The sequence below is a fragment of the Columba livia genome, chromosome 5, assembly GCF_036013475.1.
Source record: "Columba livia isolate bColLiv1 breed racing homer chromosome 5, bColLiv1.pat.W.v2, whole genome shotgun sequence".
Lineage (NCBI taxonomy): Eukaryota > Metazoa > Chordata > Aves > Columbiformes > Columbidae > Columba > Columba livia.
Genome location: NC_088606.1, coordinates 9,753,663 through 9,774,310, shown reverse-complemented (window position 1 = coordinate 9,774,310; position 20,648 = coordinate 9,753,663). Strand labels below are relative to the sequence as shown.

Genomic DNA, 20,648 nt, shown 5'->3' with positions numbered 1-20,648 from the left:
AATTATTGATCAGTAATGGATGTTGTTAAGGTTGAGGCTTGCAAAGCAATTAAGAGATGTCAGCACCTGAGGCTGACTCAGCTGCACCAGAAGATTTCACCATCTGCCGTGTAGTGGGGGGTGGTGGCACCTCTCAAATATGTTTAGCCCTCAGGGAAAGTGCCCTTAAATTTGCCCTTTGGTGACAGCACCAGCAGCACACGCTGCTCACTCTCAAATCTGCTTCATATTCTAAGGTCAGCATTTCAGAGCACTCCTCCTCTGCAAGCAGATCAGCGCTTTTAGCTTTTTTCTTTGTATTTCATCCAGTCCTTAGGCAGTCGAGTTGCATCCACTTATCCTATGCCATTTTAATGAAACGTGTAATCCTGCTGCGCTCTATCCTGACAGGGCTCCATCTGACTGCGACTACATTCTGATCCACCCATATTCCCCAGAGAGCTTCAGGGACACTATAGGGCATATCTAATGAATATTTATGAGGGAATTTCCTCAGAGAGAAAGAAAAGACCACGACTTTTCAAAGTGCAGTGGAAAAATTGCCTGCTGAACATCTTTAAGCATGCATTTGCAAGTACATGCAGAAAAAGCCAAAGAAGAAATCTTCACAGCTAAAGAAAGTGTGGCAGGAGTCAGACTTTCCAGCTCCGAAGGGATTTTTGTGAATTACTGCGCATTACAACCATAGCTTCCACTCCACAGAGCACGATACCAGACTGACCAGCTCTACCAAAAACAAATAATCACATTAACTTGTACTAAATCAGTGTGGCTGTGCCTGCAACCTGATAGTTCAGCAGGCAGTGGTAGCATGCTCTTGGTGTTCATGGATGGAAAAATCACTCCTATACCTGGCTGTGACTTTGTCCAGAATGGTAGTATGTGTACAGGTGAAGGTTTGAATTCAGAAACCCCTCTGGATGATACACAACTGTCGTGATGGATCAGGTTCTTCAAATGACACAAAACATTGTGTTGGGAACACCAACGTGAGTTTTAAAGGTCGTTTGCCCTGAGGAAAACAATGTATTTTGAAAATATATGTAGTAACCAGACTGACTGGTACTTGGGATTGAACATGATGCTTTTAAACCATGGACTGGTGCCTAGACTGCTGTAGAGAGCTCACCTATAAGTAGAAAATTAATTGTAGCAATTCCCTATCACACAATGACAGCAGAAAGCTTCAGAGATCTGTGATTTAACTGAAACCTGGGATCTGTCCCTGAAAACCCCCTGAGCGCCACGAAGGGTGAACCTGCTCTTGCAGAGGAGCAGCCCCGGCCAGCTAGAGAATCTCCAGCCTCCTCTCTGGTTTAAGAAGAAAGGGAATTCCTGCGCTTGTGCACATTCTCATTTGTTCTAGAGCATTTAGACGCCTAAATCTTTGGCAGGCGGTGTAAGTCACAGCAGGTGAGCCTCAACACAAATGTAACCCATGGGATTTGCAGAAAGGAAGACGAGTCTGAAAATGCTCACGGGGAAATGGTTTTTTGGCAAAACTGAGTTTCAGAGCCTTGTTTTGCTTTATCCAGCAGGGTTCTTTACACCAAGGACAAGGTGCACGGAGGAGGTGACTCCCAGCTCTGGACACGCATGAGGAGCGGCAGGGCTGGCCGGGCACTGCCGACAAGCACGGCAGGCGGCGCTGGGCCCTCAGGAGGCAGAGAACAGCGAGATTTTCCCACAGGCGAAGCGATCGGTTCCCCGGAATCAGCCCGGAGTGTTCACAGAATCACAGAATGTCAGGGGTTGGAAGGGACCTCAGAAGATCATCCAGTCCAATCCCCCTGCTGGAGCAGGAACACTTAGATAAGGCTACACAGGAATGTGTCCAGACGGGTTTTGAATGTCTCCAGAGAAGGAGACTCCACAACCTCCGGGGGCAGCCTGTTCCAGTGTTCTGTCACCCTCACTGAGAAGAAGTTTCTTATCTAAGTGGAATCTCTGTGTTCCAGTTTGCACCCATTGCCCCTTGTCCTATCACTGGTTGTCACCGAGAAGAGCCTGGCTCCATCCTCCTGACGCTCACCCTTTATATATTTATAAACATGAATGAGGTCACCCCTCAGTCTCCTCTTCTCCAAGCTAAAGAGCCCCAGCTCCCTCAGCCTTTCCTCACACGGGAGATGCTCCACTCCCTTCATCATCTTTGTGGCTCTGCGCTGGACTCCCTCCAGCAGTTCCCTGTCCTTCTGGAACTGAGGGGCCCAGAACTGGACACAATATTCCACACGCGGTCCAGATGGTGCCCGGCTCCGAAATCCCGTAGAACGAGAGGGCGGAGCCTGAGGTGACACCGCCCACCCCGCGCGCTGCCCTTCCGCCCCGCCATTGGCCAGGCGCTGAGGTGACGCCGGAAAGGGGGCGTGCCCTGGCAGGGCCCGCCATGCCGAAGCGCTCCTGCCCCTTCGCAGAGGCGGCTCCCCTCCAGCGGAAAACACGCGTGGGGTTGCGGGAGCTGAGCCGTGGCGTGCGGGGCGAGGAGTACCGCCGGGAGGTCTTCGGTGAGGCGGGGGACGAAGGGAAGGGGAGGGGAGGGGGAAGCGGAGGGGCCGGAGCCACTGGCCTGTACCCGCTGGCCTCCCCAGCCGCCTCCACCGTGCATGGCGGCGGGGCTGAGGGGGAAAAGCCGCCGCTAACTCCGGTCTCCTCTCCCGCCGGCAGAGAGGACCCGGCGGCTGCTCTTCAAGGGCGCCCAGGCGTACATGGAGGGCGCCTGGCCCGCCAGCCCCGCCGCCACCTGCCCGCTCAGCCGCTCGCCGGAGCCGGGCGGAGAGGCCCAGGGCGGCGGCGCGGGGCGCGGCTGGAGCGGGCAGCTGCTCATCGGCCCGGACGGGAAGCTGCTGAGGCGGCCCGGCCACACCGACACGGGTGAGTGACACCGACACGGGTGAGTGGTCCCGCCGCGGGCAGGCGGCCGGAGCTGCTCTGCCACCTGCCCGGCACACGGCACGGGGGGTGTGTGTGTGGCCCTCCGTTGTTCTTTATTTTTTTAAAGGAAATGTTTGATTTGAGCTTTCTCGAGGGGTTTTAGAAGCTGTTTAGAAACTGATACATTATTGAGAATCTCTTAGTGGTCTTGCCATGCAGCAGAAAAAGAATGAACAAAACTATACACAATGGGCTATGTGCTGTACTGTGTTCAGTTTTGGGCCCCTCACTATAGGAAAGACATTGAGGTGCTGGAGAGAGTGCAGGGGAGGGTGATGAGTGTGGTGAGGGGTCTGCAGAAAAAGACTGATGAGGAGCGGCTGAGGGAACTGGGGCTGTTTATCCTGGAGAAAAGGAGGCTGAGGAGAGACCTTATCGCTGTCTGCAGCTACCTGAAAGGAGGTTGTAACATGGAGGGGGTTGGTCTCTTCTCCCAAGTAGCAAGTGATAGGGCAAGAGGAAATGGCCTCAAGTTGTGCCAGGGGAGGTTTAGATTGGATATTAGGAAAAAAATTATTCCTGGAAAGGGCTGTCAGGCATTGAACCAGGCTGCCCAGGGAAGTGGTGGAGTCACCATCCCTGGAGGTGTTTACAAGATGTGTAGATGAGGTTCTTAGAGACATGGTTTAGTGCCAGAGTTAGGTTATGGTTGGGCTTGATGATCTTGAGGGTCTCTTCCAACACAAATGATTCTGTGATCCTAAGTGTGTTCTGCCAAGTGCTGCCACCTGTAGCTGTAATGCTGAGTGGAGATACCACACTCTGCAGTTTTTGGAACTTCCAGGTGCTTTCTATGTTTTGCTGTAAAGTACACCTCTGCTTAATTGCATCTTTTCCAATCAGTTCCACCCGTGGGAGTTTCCAAAGCCTGTTCATCGTGTGTAAGAACTGCTGATGTCAAGGAAGCATGTACACAGTGCGACCAGTTCATCTGCCAGAACTGCAGCAGGCTCTGCAGCTGCTGTAACACAGTTACCTGTTCTTTGTGCTCCACTATTGAGTAAGTGCCTTTTGGATTTTTAAGCTTATTTCAATTATATATGCCCTGAAAATTTGTTGTAGCATATGAAGACCTAGCAAGATATCTAGCTCAGCTGTGTAAAGAACTTGAATTCTCATGTTGGTTTAGCAGCAGTAAAACTGTCTGAACCATGGAAAATAGAATGCCTGTGTGGAGTAGTCTAATCAGTCTTAGTGCAAGTCTAGTTTAACTTCTTATTTAAATGTTCTAAGAGGCAAAAATTCCTTATGTTTTCCCACCAGCAATATAGCATGTTGGCCAATGATGAATGAATGCACTCTCAAGGGTTAAAATTAAGCTTTTGCTGTTGTTTTTAGCAGTTCTATGATATAAAAAATACTGAGAGTGTTGTGTGGGAGTCCAGAGGGTGCAGTTCATGATGGTCTAGGGTGGCATTCTTTGTTGTGTTCCAGAAACAGCAGACACACTGACTTTGTTTCTTTTGGTTTTCTTGTTTTCTTTCTTCCCTTTAGTTATGGTGATGTTGGAGAGCAAGTTCTCTGCAATGGTTGCTCAATATTTCAAGTCTGAAACTCGATGAAATAGTTTTTATGGCTAAGACCTCTGTAAATTTCATGAAGTATCCTCCTTATGGCTGGTTGATTAATCCTTTTAGCATGTGAATTAATTATGGAATTTCTATGTTTTATATCTTTATATTGTGCTTTTTAATATTGTAGCGAAATAAACTTTTATATTTTGAGGATTTCTATATCATTTTGAGTCAATTTTCTGCTTTGTCTCTAATTGCGATGCCTATCTGTGGTGGCCACCTTGTGCTCTTACATGGTGTTCCTTAAGTGATATAAAATTCAGAATATCCATTCAGCATCTCTCCACTTGTTCATGTCAGGGCATCCTTTGTGGGATCAGAATAGATCCTTGCATGCTTTCAGGTGAGCATAAATCTGTTCTAGACACACCCTTTCATTTGCGAACTAACTAGGATAATCAGCCAAGCCCGAACAGTTTTTCTAATAGAGAATTTGCCAATTTCTGATTAATTCTTTAAAGCTGTTGCGAACATCTTATGATTATGGAATGACTTTCTTATTTCCATCATAGCTGTGACAGAACACTGGTGCACCAGGCTTTGAGCAAAAAAGCTCTTCTCAGTAGTTTAGTGTCAAAGACTAGTTTTCCTGTACCCTCCTTGGAAGGTCTTTCTCTTGGAAAGCAGCTTATTTGAATAAGTTGATTATCTACACTGTAAACTTCATATTATCCTCAATATCAACTCAAAAATAGCTTAGGAAGTGGTCTGAAAAATGGTCAGCACCCAAGTGTACATCTCCACGAACCACCTCATTCCTCTTTTCCTTTCATATCACTGCAGAGACCGGTCTGCTTGGTACTGTTTGTGCTGTAGGAGTGAGACTGTCACTAAGTACCACTGGAGCACCCCTCAAAGTAATTTTCTTTCACTATTTTTGCGATGTTTTTAAAAATTAAAAAGACGACCAGACTTTTCATCTTGTAAACCAACTGTATGTAAAACAAAACTACAGTCACATGATTACTGGAGTGGTAGATTTCAGGCTGTAGAGAAAATGAACAGATTTAAGAGAGAAAACAGTTCTCATGGCACTCAGAGCTAATGCTCTGTTTCCCAAATTACTTGCTCTGAATTCCCAAAGCAAAATCTACGGCTCATGCTTCCCAGTCTTCTCAACTCTGATTACTATGTTTTGTGTGGAGTGACTTTATTTACCTCTTCTTCTCCCCTCTAGCCATTTCTATTTGAAGAAATTAAAAGGCCCTTGCACTGCTACCTCAGTTGAGACTTCTCTCTTATGGGGGCACCTTTATTTGTCATGCTGTTGAGAGCATACTGGGTATTTTTTACCTTTCAGAATGCTACAACTAACCAAACCGTAAATGCTTTAGAAAAGGTGGGGTGACAGCCATTGCTGTGTGGCTTTGGATACATGAACACAGTGAGGTTCAGGATGATGTTCTCTCTAACCCTGGTATAATAACACCTTGTGTAACTATGCAGAGACTCTTCAAAAAGTATTTGTGCCCTTTAGGGTATCCTAGTGGGGTCACTTTATGGTGAGGCCAAGGATCTGTGTGCTGGCATAAATGAGAGTCATGAGGCAGACTGTTTCCCTGTTCTGTGTGCTTTGTAGCTGTTTAAAATGAAAATGGGAGAGTTTACACCCCAAACCAGAGTCTGTCAGTCAGGTGAGCTAGCAGTACAAGTATTCCTCAGAGTGTGCAGTAATTGCACAGCGCTGTCCGTCTTTTCAAAACTGTGAAAGATTAAGTGGGGATGGTGGCTCATCTCTGGTGCCAGCTGCCAGCTATCGTAGGGCAGCAGACAGCAACCCAGCTGTGAGGTGTCACAGGGCAGATAAAATGTAGCTCCTGTAGTAATGGTCATAAAACACAAAGCAGAGTTTTATGAATGAGAGGAATCTGTGAGTTACTGCATCTAAATGTTAGTTTTAGGAAACAGTTTTAAAACTTGGCTTTGTTTCATTTGACGCTCTAAGCAGTGAACAAGAATGTTTTTCAGTCAAGCATATTTTTCAAACAAACCTTGAAATGCGTATCTGCTTGTTCTCTCCCAAGGGTGAGAGACTGAAAATATACTGTTTTGCTTCTAGGCTCCCAGACATGAGACATGTTTACAAATGATTTGTGTTTCAAAGTAGTTGATAGATATGGGTTTTTTTGGCTCATTTAGTCACTGCTGTTTTTCATAGGAAGCTGTCCTCAGTAAATAATGACATGGATTTCATGGCTTAAAGTTCTTATTTGGTATCCTTTAGCCTGCAAGATGGTCATTGGGACAGATACCTGATGACAGAGTGAAGAGTTGGGAGAAGGAAAAAGCAGGAGGGCTGGAAGAGAATGGTTAGAGGCTGAGACGAGCACAGAACAGTCTGGTCAGCACTTGGATCACGGTGGTGCAGCATACATTTAAGAAACGGGGTTTTTTAGTAGTTACCAGCTCATTGGCTTACCTGGCTTCAGCAGGTATGAAAAACTGCTTCTGGTGTGTCCCAAAAGACTCAACTCTCATTATTGAGGAAAGTTCCTGCTTTAGTCCTGAAGTTTTAAATGAGCAGTGAGAGGTAGGACTTGGGATTGGTTTTAAGTCTTTATATTACCTACAGAGAAAACCTATGGAAAGGGAAGAATCTTTGGGCGAGAGGTCCAAAGATTTTTCTGTCTAATTAACTCCTGCTCACAAGGCCTTGTCTATTGCCACTTGTCATAGAGAGGTACCTTGGGTACTCCTGGGACTGCATAGGAGAGCCAGGTAAGTTGTCTGGCTTATTAATTGAGCAGGAAATTGCTTTTTGTAGTGTACTTTGTTGTTATCACATGTTCTTCCCCTCCTATTCAAATGTCAACAATCAGTTTGCCTAGCATTCAGAGGGAAGGAGATCTGCTGTGGAGCCAGCATATTGATGGGTGAAAATATCCTACAGCAATTATTTTAGAGATGGATGAGAAACTTCTTCTGAGGCCTGTGTAGTGGTACTGGTGAAATACATCTCAAAGGACACAGTTTTATGTCCAAAAGGAGGTCAACCAAACTGATCAGGATAAAACAATTTGCTTTAAGCCTAATATGTGAGTAAATACTAGAAACGTATGCTTTTAGAGATACCAAATATTCCTTTAGGGGCACTCTAAGGTGGTAAATTACTTCAGTAGTCTCCAGTATCTACAATCTGCATTAGAACAAAACCACCCGATATTATGAACTTCAGTAAAAAGATCAAACACCCTTGAGTTACGTTGTTCAATAGCATTTATCCATTATGTGCATCCCTCATATTACTGTTCTGTTCTTGGTGGGTAGATCAGACTTTGGTGTTTGCACAAACAACCGTAGTCCTGTGCATGCAGTCTGTAATTCCTGTATGTTTTGCATACCAGGTCAGAAGTGAGATGCAGCTGTATTTTATCTCGGGACAGAGCACAAACCCCAAGTTATTTAGGTGCAAGTGAAAGATGTCCTTTTTTTCTTTATAAATATCAGTAAGACATTTGCGCTTTGACTGTGCGATATATTAGCTACTATCAGGCGTGAGATACTAAGAAGTGACAGCAATCTACAAATGGTTTAAATCTTCTGGATCCTTTCTGAAGAGTTGCAACCAAGATGTAGAAATGGAAACAGTATCTTTGTCCCTTGGTTTGTTAGGTCTGATTGTTTTTAAAATGCACAACTAGCCCCGGATGAATTTGTTAGACAACAGCGAAGGCCAGCACTGTGCGAGCCACACGTGTTAATACTTCTCCCTTTCACCATGCTGGACCGTACGAGTATTACATTTGCATGATGGTTTTGTGTTTTATCAAGATCAGATTGGATTAAAAAATTGAATCCTAGCAAAACTCAGCTGATATTAAACTCCCACTTATGCTGTATGTATACAAACTTAGACATACTGCTCCTTTGTAGTTTTTGGTTAGTTGTAATACTATTTCATCATATCAGATGGTGCAACTATTTGCTATTTGTGCTGCCGATAACTTCCATCTAGGTTCCAGTAGAATGGCTGCCTAGGTGTGAAATCCTCAGTGGCTGGGGAAACTCCAGCTTGTATGGAGTGTGGCAGTATATCTACACGGTTTATTGTATATGTGTCGAGCTTGTCCTCCATTCGATGCAGTGATTTACCATCGGTTGTCAGACTAAGCTTAGATCCCAAACTATTGCGGAAATGTGTGGGGTTGTCCAAGCAGAGGAAAGAAAACCTCAAACCAACCAACAGAAGCACTTTTCCACAGGCAGAACAAAATTGCTACAGCAGAACAAAGATTGTGTCACTTAACGTTGGGTATTACAGCTTTACATGTGTGGAATGAGCAGTGTTGAGTTTCCTTGTGCTGTTTCTTGCAGTCTCTTTAGGGTTTTTCATTACTAGATCTCACAGGGAAAGGAGGCAAAGCTTTGAACGTTGTGTTTTGTTTGTATTGAAGCAAATTGGGTAAGTTATTAAAAGCAGCCAAAACGCTTCAAAAGCTGTTAATGCCTCTTTAAAAAATAAACAGCAGCTATTCAGTTCAAAGAGCAGCAGTGCTTGTGCATAGAAAATTGGAAGAAAATTGTTCTAAATCTTACTTCCTATTTTACATTAATAAAAATGCAATAGAGTGAAAGTGATCATATACTGTATATTTTATAATATGTAATGACAAGCACAGTTATGTGCATAACTTTTCTACAGTAGTTTTCTGCATAACTTCTTACAGTTGTTTGCCTTTTGAACTGCTACCATTGTAATACAAGTTTTAATGATGTTTGGTGTTGTGTATTCTGGGCTTTCGTTATTTTGTTTATTCCTTTAGGAAAAGACTCAGCTGGAATCAAACGATTATAGCCTACACTTTTATTACAAGTTTTTAGTTCTCATGGTTGTGATTTCCATTAAAACCCAGTGATAGCTGTTATATTAGTTCTGTCCTGCAGAGGTTATTGCTTAAACGTTTTGTGGTTGTACGATTTATTTTAGGATTTATTTAATTGTATTTTCTTGCATTGTTTTCCTCAAATGTAACAGCTGAAATCAAAATCACCTTCTTGTTTGTTCTGTTGTCACTTACTCTGTAAGATGTGGATGTTTTTCCTGTTTGTTGACAAATATTGTTGTAGGTAGCGATGCTGATGTCCACCTGATAACCTGCACAGTGGTGGCAAAATCCACATAGATTCACCAGGTACTGTCTTGATCTGTTCTACACACACGTGCTCTTAAACTCACGCTGAAGTTCTGGAAGTGGCTCCTTGTGCAGATCACTTTAATCTGATGAGAGACTTAAAGCACAACCATTCATCCTGCCTCGTCAGCAGCAGCTTCACGTTAGAGCCACAGGGTGGCATCACTATGTTAGTTTTGTGTCGATTGCTACCCAAGTCCTTGGGTTTTCCTCAAGTCCTCAAGAGCCTGATTTGATACTGTTAGAATTGAACTGCTAGTGTGTGTGTGGGGTGGTTTAAAATATCCCCATCATAAATCTGGAGGTCCAAATCAAATGTTTCCAAAACAGAAATTTTTTTGAATCCAAAATACTTTGCACCATTCATAAAATATAGCCTGAAATTCAAAACAGACTATTTTGCTGTCTGCAAAGACAAAAGCAAAATATAAATAGTATGTGTAAGCATAAATTGATCACATTATTTTTTTCCTTTGAATTTTAAGGTATCACTATCAAACAGTTATTTATATGCCAGGAAATATGCAAGTTATATAATCCTTTTTTTTAAAAAAACCACCCACAACTGAACGCTTTATGTCACATTCCACATTTTGTTGTATTAAATTAATGTATCACTCAGTAGTTGCTTCTCGTAGAGATGTGGGAGAGTACAGTGATTTTTGTGCCAATAGCAGGACTGTAGAGATGGATTTTGGCCTGTACCCGAGGCTATGGTGTGAGCAGGCTGCCATCACCAGGAGGCTGCTGCCCATCGCCTGTGAGTGGTGGTGGCAACTGCGGGATGGTCCTGGTGACTGAGAAGAGGTGAGGGTTGTGCCATTCTTTGAGGAGAACAGTTGGAGGAATTACGGGCTGATCAGTCCGACCTCAGTCCACAGGAAGATTCTAGTGCGAATCCTCACAAAAGCTGTGCCCAGTCCTACGTCCCGGCACCTGAAGGGCAAAAACATAACTGGGAACAGTCAACATGGATTTATCAAGGGAAAATTATATCTGAGCAAGCCAACTGCCTTTTCTGATGAGATGAGCAGAACCAGATGAGAGGAAAGAAACAAATGTTCACCTTGATATTAGCAAGGCTTTCAGCACAGTCCCCCAAAGTGCTGCTGTGGGAGCATTGCAGAGGTCTGGTTTGGGCAGGTGAGCCAATAGGTGGGCAGAAGCTTCGCTGGACTGTCAGATACAAAGGGCTGTGACAAGCAGGGCAAAACCCAACCAGCAGCTGTTTACCAGTAGCATTCCTCGGGGCTCTTACTGGAACTGATGCTGTTGGATGTCTTTGCTAATGTCCTGGATGATGGGACAGAGTGGACCCTTAGCCAGTCCCTGAATGATGCTGGGTATGGGCAGTGGTCAGTACCTGATAAGGCCTCCTGTGTTTGGTGAGGCTGAGTGTATAGTCCTGCCATGGGGACAGTCACACTGTCTGTGGCCCAAACTGGTGCTGACTAGAAAAAACTAAAGGAGGGGAGATTCAGGCTGGACATGAGGAAGAAATTTTTGACACTGAGGGTGCTGAAACAGTGTCCCAGGTTGCCCAGAGAGGAGGTGGATGCCCCATCCCTGGAGACATCCCAGGCCAGGTTGGATGCAGCTCTGAGCAACCTGATGTGGGTGAAGATGTCCCTGCTCATGGCAGGGGTTGGACTCAACCTTTGAAGGTCTCTTCCAACCCAAACCATTCTGTGATTCTAAAACAGCTTTGCAGGGAAGAACCTGGGTGCTGTGGAGGGTGAGTTGCACTCACGTCACGGTGTGTGCTTGCTGTGGTAAAGCTGAACTGCTGGGCTGTGTGAGCAAGGGCAGAGGCAGCACAGGTCCCTTTGGGTGTGAGTGAGGTCCAGCAGTGTCCCTGTCATGCGCAGAGGCTCTAGTTGTCCTGAAGACCCCACAGTGCAGAGAGACACCACGGGCAGACAGGAGTTCTGGCTCCTTCAGTTCACAGGCTGGGCACATCTGTGCCCTTCTGAGTCTATCAAAAGCACAAGTATTTTTTAATTGGGATTGCAAAGCTGTATATTCATTTATGGTGGCTTGAATACATGTAGGAATTCATAATACTGTTGAAACTCTTCAGCACTCTCAGACCTGCCACATTCTTCCTCTTTTCTAAGCACTGACCACTGCCAGCTGTCAGAAATCATGACCTGGTACAAGGATATGTGGCCTGAGTATGTCCACTCTTATACCCTGTTTACTCTGCTAGAACTACTGATATGATGAAACTTACTCATACCCTTAAGTGTTTTTAGGGGCTGTGCTGTAGAGTGCAGCACTGCAGAATATAGATTCCTGAGCCTAAATAAGTAATTCAGCTTTCAACTAAGTAACTTGCATACAGAAATTAATGTGCTTTTATGTATTTCGATCCCAGCGAGTTTTGTTTTAGGAGCTTACTTCTCCCACGCTTTCTCGCACTGAGTAATACCTTGCTAAATGAGCAATCTTCTTGTTCTGATTTCTCTTTCCATGATAGCAAGATTGTTTACTGTCCCAAACTGAATTTAAAATATTTTTAAACCCAGTAAAAACAGGTTTAGAAACCTGGGACTGTAGTAATGTTGGATGAACAGTATAAGGAGTTAAGGTATAGTAAAATGTGAGGCTGAAAATGTAGTCAATGAGCAAATTTTCATGTTCACTTCCCAAAAGTATTAAGAAATACTTCCTTTGTACCTTGTTTCATATTCTGCTGAGTGGTTTAACTCCAGGTTGTGCTGAAAGTCCCTCAATTCTCTGAAAATTTGGGAACTTGGTCTCAGTTACGTGCAGTCCCATGTGTTGCTACTTCCAGAGCTGGTTTAAGATCCCTGTGTATTTAGGTCAGATTTTCACATGAACGCAAGAGCCTTCTTGTTCAGCCATAGCATGGAGTAAAGAGGTTCTATAGAAACTTCTTTGTTCATGTGAGTTCATATCAGCACCGTTCAACACAAGCATTTATAAGTCCTGAAAATATGTTGTTCCTCACCTATCCAATATTGGAGTGAGCTGCCTTAGTGAGACCAACAACTAGAAGTTACTGTAGAACAAGTTGGAGGGACTTTCCCTCTTCACTGCTACAAGTCTCCTACTCTTTGTTTGCTCCGTGCACTTTCGTATGCCTGCGTATTTGTGTTTAGGATCATTGCTATAACCTTTTTTCTTACACCTTGTTCTGATTCTGTCCCTTCTGCACTAATGTTACTGATACCACAAGAGCTTGTGTGCTGCACCTTAACTTTTCTGTCTGTAGAACCGTGGTGCTGTCCTTGCTCTGCAGAGGAGGTTGTTGAAGCTCACAATGTTGTGCCTTCATTGCTGCTGGTGCTTGCGATCTACTGCAAAATGACATGATTTTGGGTTCTTTCATCATCCTTTGTGCCAGGTATTGTCTTTAGTTTTGTTTTACAGTGCAAGTATAGCTTAGTACGCAACAGTTGTGGCTTTGAGCTGCGTCTGAAATGTCTGTACCTTTAATTTCACAGGTAGTGTCTTCTGCCCAAGTGAAATGAAAACTTTCATAATAATGAGTGCTTCAGAAACACCGTCAGAAGGGAGACTGCCCTTTACTGCTCAGCGTACATCACTTGGACATGAACACTAGTTCAAACCTCAACACTCGTTCTCTGTATTTTCTCGAGAATTTTGGTTCTTGGGAGGCTTTTAACTTTATTCCCCCACTCAGAATGTTTTCTTAGTTTGCTTAACTCGTGCTACCATCTGTTGTTCAGTAACTGCTCAGAGCCAGGACGGCTGATGGAGATCTGAGTTCTCTGAGATCAGCACTTGGCACCGTGAGCTTTTTCACAACCCAACAAGCGGTTCCAACAGCTGCATGCATGAATCACTGAAGATACAGTACCCTGCAGCACCCTGTAAGAATGGGTCGTGACAGTCTGGTCATATGCCACACAAGCAAAAGTGCTATGAACTGAGATCCTTGGGAGGTGTGACATAAATTTAAGATCATTATTTTGATATTTATTTTAATGCGATGTGCTCTAAAGCTTCATTGCTGTTCAGAAAGCTTTGGGAACACCTAGATTGCACTTAAGAATTAACCATTCATTACCAAAAAAGTTCAGTAGGCTGGGGAGGGTGTGCGCACATGTGTTTATTTGTTGTAGCAAATGATTCTGACGCATTCCCGATGGCATTTTGTATTCCTGAGAGACAGTTTGCCCCAGCAGTAGAACTGCTCTTCACATGCTTTTGAGTCAGTCTATATTTAAACCTGTCTCCAGCAGTGTTTTATTTCAGTTGTTTTAGCCTGGTTTGCCCATGCTGGCTGTTTATGGAAAGATTTGCTATCATGTCCTGTTCTTCTGCAAACACTGCAAAACCTCGTTTCATTCAGAGCTTGGCAAGCTGCAGGAGCACTTCTTGAAGGTTTGCAAGAAGATCGTGTGGATTCCTTGCTGGTTTGGTAGCTGTTTGCTGGTTGCACTCCCACCAAGGACTGGTGTAAATCAGCCCAGTACACAGCTGAGGCTCTCATCCCGCATGTAATTCGTGTTACGCTCTAGTGTTGTCATTATTTGTTTAATGATAACCATCGCTTTGGCTGGGTATTTAACACAAGGCCATTCCCAAAACAATTTATGGAGTCCATATGTTTGTATTTCATTTAGCTGCCTAAATAAGGGGGGAGGAGGGAGCAATATGGAGGTTATATTGTCTTGATTTTATTCTGAAGCTGCATCTGCAGACTAGCTGGAGCCAAGCAGGGTAACTATAGGATGGGACAGTATCATCCAGGGATAGGGTGTTGAAACTTCTTAGGCAACGTCCACAGAGCTGCCTGGCTGGACTTGCCCCCCGTTCCTCTTAGAAAATTGAATCAGTGGGTTCCTGGGGGATGATGAGGGGTGGGTGCCAGGGACAGAAAGCCTCGGTGGTTCTGCAGAACTAGGATGGGGAAAGACATGATTAAGTCTTGTGTCTAAGACTTTAACCAATTTTCTTAAGTCGGACCACAAGCCTTTCACACCACTAGAAAAATGGATCTAAACAGGTCTCAGGATGTACAGGCTATAGACTGAGGCAGTTAACTTGAGGATGCTGAAAAAGGTTGGTGTTAGTTTCCCTGATTTTTAAGAGTTTTAAAGACTTAAAGAAAATATGTAAATCTCTTCTATCAGCAATTTTCAGTCAATGTTTTATCAGCGATTTAACTATTTTTATAGAGACCTCTGGATAGGATAAACTTCATACTACAATGAAAAGATAAGCTGGTGAAAGGGCAGAGAAATGATCTGGTTTGCTTTCTCCAGGTTTCTTACATTTTAAACGTTGACAACCAGCTGGAAGATGGTAGGGATACCCTGAACAGGAATGGGTATCAGACAGTGAGGGATGACCAGACAGACCTTTTTTTAATTTTATTTTATATTTTTAAAGCAGCTGACTCCTAACTCTAGTAAAGAAACAGGAGGGCATGACACAAGGCACTGGGCAGTTATCTTCTCTTTTTACCCCACTGATTTCTAGTTGTGCTTCCACAGCAGAATTAACAGCAGAACTGATATTGAAAATATCACTAGGAATAGGAAGTAGCTTTAAAACTCAATGGTTTCTTTGATTAGGCCAGTATTTAATGTCAAAATACATCAGTAAAGATTCTTCAGGAAACCTAAGGATGTAGGTATACATAGACGAAGGTCTTACAGGTTTGGATCAGATGACAAAATGCAATTTGGCTTTGCTACATTAAGGAACTGTAGTATCCAAAATGAGATTAAATTGATAGAGCACAACTTATATGTCTATCCCTAAATTCAAATTCTTGGTTGTCTTCAGTATTTTCTCTCTCCTAGGAAAGTCACTGCACCCAGCCCAGCAGCAGGCGCAGCCCTGACCCAGGCAGGAGGCCACGGCCGGGACTTTGTCCCAATCTCTGTGCCACAGCAGATGGAGGTGATGGGAGGAGGAAGGACTATGCTACGGACTACCTACCGCACCTCCTTTGGCTCATTAAATCTGCACTTGTCCACGAGACCAAGGAAAGAGGGTCTTGCAGCTGCCTTTTACCATTTACAGGGGGGCTGAGCTGTATGTTGGGTCTCTGGTCCCCACAGTGACCCCGGGAGCATCCACATCAGGACACTGCCCATGAGAAAATAATTATTTAAAATAAAAGATGTTAGTTCATAGCACACCCTCTAGAAGGGACTGCAGAAAAAGATCTGAAATAGGTTATGGCATAAAAAAGAATGAAAGAATGCTAGGGAGGAGGAAGAAATCTATTATTCCTTGTCTGCTGGGAAGAGAGGGGAAGGAGGAAGGTGTCCTAAGGAAAAAGTCAACAGGTAAAACAGAACTGGAACTGAGACAAAACTGACTAAAACAAGCAAGAGGGGACAGCGGAGAGCAGCCTGGTCTCTACAGGTGCCACGCAGCAATCTGCATCCAGCCTCTGTGCAGCCGGGAAGCGAAAGCCCAGCTCCGTGTGCCAGCTTTTCCTGCTCCCGGGAGAGGAGAGCGCTCGGCAGCAGCAGGACAGATGGCATTGCAGTCACCGCTGCTCCTTGGGGGGGCTGCAGATGGGAGCTGGAAGCCTCTTTGTGCTGCTCCAGCCTCCCTCTCCAGCAGCCCTGGGGCTGCCACCAGCCTGCCCAGCCCATCACCTGCCACTTACACAGGTGCACACGTGCACCCCGGCACTGTGAAAATTCCAGCTGGACCTGTTAAAAAAATAGGTGCGTTTATATCTAGGGTTTCCTCCATGTTTGAAAAGTACTTTTCCTTCCTTGTAATATATGCTGGTGTTTTTTCATTATGAAGAGGTTGCTAAAAAAACTGGGCCACCAGCAGTGACCTGAGATGAAAGCTGACACGGCTGTTTTGCACAGCAGAACCCGGTCACCGCTGCCTCACTCACACCCCCACTGCGTCCATCTCGGCGCTTTCCTGCAGTGTCCTGCGGTCCTCTCCCACCTCTGGCAAAGCGCAGATGGGACAACTTTCTCAAAGTTACCTGGAAAACTACTGGGCAGCCCAGGAAGCATCACCCTCAGCAAAACTGAGCTGCTCACTAGAATAAATCCATTGTAAGTAACACGCAGTCACCTTTGGTCTCCACTTCCTTAACAGCTGAGCAAAGGAGCACAGGAAGTAAAACTTTGGATAGGTAAAGTAATTTCAAGCTTTACAATCAAGTAAAGTGAGATACTAAGTTTAATCCCTTTATCTTAGTTACACATGAGTTACAACCTCACCTGTGTAAATAAGTACATTTTGTTCTGCTTGCTTATACCTCCCTTCCTGTGCAACTTTCCAGTCCGCAGTTGCACCAGGTGACCTTGCTCTTTCCACTTCGTTTTTATGCAGTTTCATGTTGTACTCATTACTGGACTATCTGCAGGTATTCCTGTTTCCCTGTCTAGTTTAATTTCCCCCAATAATATCAGAAAAAGGAAGAATTGCAGCAGCTCCACCTATCATATGGAAAGCTTACTATATGCTACAACCATCTTCAGAATAGTATCATGCTATTTTTCATTATTAAAGTTCACTGAAGAGCTTATGGAGGAGCCAAAGGATCCTGCTGGAGTGGGAATTCTAATGCAAAGCAGACATCATCCTCCACTTCAAAGAGTTAATATGACTTGGGGCTTTCTCTCCTGGTCATGCCAGGAGGAACCCGAGAGCATCCAGCGTCCCTGCGCCCATCTCAAGCAACACAAGTGCTGGTGTTCCGGCTTTACAGGACATTGACAATATACTAACATAAACGTGCTCTTCACATCCCTGAGAAAATCACTGACAAAACTGTAATGCAATAAAATGTACACATTCAACAAAGATAGTTTGCTTAAAGCAGTAATTGTACTTGGGATGACCGGGGGCCAATGCTATAAAACAAGAAAAAGGTGGGAGTTGTACTACTGGAAGCATCTCAAAGCTGAGCCACATAGATTATAAGAAAGTCGTATACAGGTCTTGTCAGTCTTTAAGCATAAATACATCCCAAAGACAGAAAAAGCACATGAAGAACCTCCTTCCCTGAAGCCCATGTTCTCACCTTCAGGACCTTAAACCATTCCATGGAATCACAGACCAGCTGAGGTTGGAGGGAGCTTCTGGAGATTGCGTAGCCCAGCGCTCCAAGCATGGGCAGCAAGACTCCCCCGAAGAACGCCGGTTTGTTCCAGCCTCTGTCCTTCCATCAGCTGAAGGAATATCAGTTTTGCCTCTTTTTTTTTTTTCCCAAAACAGTATAATGTTTAAGCACATATTTTCTAATCATTTTTATCCAGTTTCAGTGAATTCCCAGGCACTGTGCTGCACATCACAGTCACTATGTTTTTCTGTTTGTTCCAATACAGGTTTTCTCTGTCCTATACAACAGTTTTCTGGGCAACACCATCAGTACTGTAAGAACATAACAGTGCAAGGAAATAGATGATCTGGTAGAGTTTGCAAATATCTAAAGATAACAACATTTGGGGTAGGCATTGCATCTGTTTCTGTCAATAATTTTCACTCGTACTCAAAATAATTCTAGTATCTCAGTGAGGTGAAAGCTATGTAATATTTTAAATATACGCAGCATTTTAGAAACTCTCAGCATTCAGAAAATACAGCAACTGCTGTGTTGTCATTATCTTCTTGAAACAAACTCAAAAGACCTGATGAAGGTGCAAAACACAAGAAGTTACGGCAGTACGGCAGAAGACATGGAGAACCTGTGTGGAAAAACATCATAAAAATGGAATCTTAGCATAGACCAAGGTTACATGTGACACAGAAAGTTCACGAAAGTCCATCTGTGGGGGAGCAGGTAGTGAGTAGGAACAGGCGGACAACCACATGAAACTTTGGCGAAGGAGAAACTGAGAACTGAGCTACAAACGCATTGAAAACTAGAGAGGAAAGTAGTGTTGTCACATACCAAGTCCTTGGCCTGGTTCTTGAGACGACCCAGCATGTTCACAGAACCAGATAGTGACCAGCAGTTAAAAATAAAATGCAAAAAAAGAAAGTGATAAGCAGGGATGACCATAAACCCAACTTTTTTGTTTAAAATTATTTCAGACACAGAGCAACCAGTCATCACCCGATTAGAATGCAACATATGTTCCATTAGACAGAGCTACCAAACGTCTGTACACTCAGCTGCACTGGGGATAATAAGCTCCCATTTGCTATAGGCACTGCGTGTTCTTTTCGTTTTACTTCTAGTGGCAATTAACCTCCCTGTTATTAAGAAAATTGAGCTAAAAGTGGAAGACAAACACACTCATTTGCAACGCTGAAGAAACAAGATGCTTTTACATATGCCCATTTCTTCAAATGTGTTTTTACCGCTGGATCTCTTTCACATACAGTGAAACAAATCAAACCTTCCTCCCAGCTTCCAATTTCCCAAACTTTTCAGGCAGAAACCCCACACAACCCACAGGCACTTGAAGTGATGATGAGGCTGCTCCTGTCTCCTCGGAGTAGAAACTGTCATCCAAAATTAGAGTCTCACCTCTAATTTGGAATCCCCATACTAAATCCTGCTATTGGAAATAAAATCTGACTTGACATGCTCTCTAAAAAGCAAAGAGTAATTTCTCCGCAAAAGCTAAAAAAACCCCAAGCACTTAAGAAGATGAAGAATACAATATTCTCGTACTCATCGGTTAAATGCATGTAAGCAACCCAAAAGTAACAGACAAGGAAATTCACCCCCATTTAAGGCAAAGATCACTTAATTCAAACAATCAAGGCATTTTTTACCTCAAGCCTCTGAAAATTATCGTAATTTGTTTCTCAGGTGGAAAACAGGCAAATTCAAAGAGCAGAAGAGATATCTGAGACTTGCAGCTGGAAAGCAGGTGCAGGTTCCCTTCTGGAGGGGTGACGGTGTAGAAAGGAAAGTGAAGAGCAGTTTATTTTATTGTGGGCACAGAGAACTGCACGTTACTGACTTGCAAAGAGGGTTTTTTTGTTCCCATTTTTCTCCCAACCTGATTTTACAACTGAGTTCCTGGGCTGTAATATATATATATATATATATATATGTATATACTAGCAGTGTTCTGCAGGTAGGGGTTTTAGCATTTGTTCTGTTGTAGCACTTGGGATGCATCGTCTTTGCTGCAACGTGACACCAGAGCAAGGCGACACTTGAAAATGACACCATGAAGAATGAAGAGGCTGTAAAAATAGAGGAGTTTGGGGTTTTCAAATAAAAGAACTAAAGGAATGCACAAGATTTCAGCAGTCTTTGCATATATAATACAAAAGCAATCTGAGGTGAATAACGCTCAGGTCACAGACTTTTGTGATAGGTAGGGAAAGACAACAGGATGCTAACAGTGATGGATATGCTAAATCAAAATGTAAAGAACATGGTAAAGAACACGTGCAGGTTGACAGCTGTAACGCTGGTAATCATTCCATTACAAACAACAGGCAAGGCATTTTGAATAATCACAGGCAAAATGAGGGAAAATATGCAGAAGACCCTGCGTTCAGGTGTGGTCCTCACATCTCCCTGTTGCTAACAACACTAAGATCTCCGGACTTTTTTGGCTGGTTTTTGAGTTCCATTTTATAGATGGGAATTCAAACAAACAACCTTTAGCAACAACTGGCAGAAAAAATACTGTTCTGACATATAATCAGCCTCAAGAGAACAACCATGTCCCTGCATTTGAAAGACCAGATTTTGCTGGGGCAGATTCTGGTAACCTCTGCTTGTTCACGTTGCCTTTATTTGGATGCACAAAGCGAGAACTTGTCGGGGCTTGCAGACGAGTTCTTTGGACTTGGTCCCCAGGCTGGCTGCAAACGCAGCTGAAGCTTTGGATGCAAAGCAACGAGAGCAGGAGGTCAGACCTGCAGAACGGGACAGTCCGTGCAGCATCGGTGCAAGGTACCCGCTGCAGACACAGAGCCCTTCTCTCACCTTCCCTCCTTGCACGCTACGTCAAGTAAATTCCACTGGGAATTACAGCTGATTCCTTGAACTAAAATAAGTTTTGTACACTGAATGACTTACTGTAGTTGCAACTTGTGTGCTCGGTTGAAG

At 44.0% G+C, this 20,648-nt stretch overlaps 1 protein-coding gene across 2 annotated transcripts; it reads left to right on the top strand.

The window, feature by feature from the left end:
* The first annotated feature begins 2,346 nt into the window (after window positions 1-2,346).
* Window positions 2,347-17,428, top strand: SIVA1 (SIVA1 apoptosis inducing factor). Of its 2 annotated transcripts, none has more exons than XM_065063324.1 (4): window positions 2,347-2,507; window positions 2,668-2,874; window positions 3,778-3,934; window positions 15,442-17,428. In XM_065063324.1, exons 1-4 carry the CDS (start codon window positions 2,390-2,392, stop codon window positions 15,671-15,673), a joined length of 714 nt encoding a protein of 237 aa, XP_064919396.1. In that variant the 5' UTR covers window positions 2,347-2,389; the 3' UTR covers window positions 15,674-17,428. The 2 variants fall into 2 exon arrangements, with proteins under 2 accessions (XP_064919396.1, XP_064919397.1); XM_065063325.1 differs by lacking the exon at window positions 15,442-17,428 and adding an exon at window positions 4,429-4,667.
* Window positions 17,429-20,648: the final 3,220 nt, after the last annotated feature.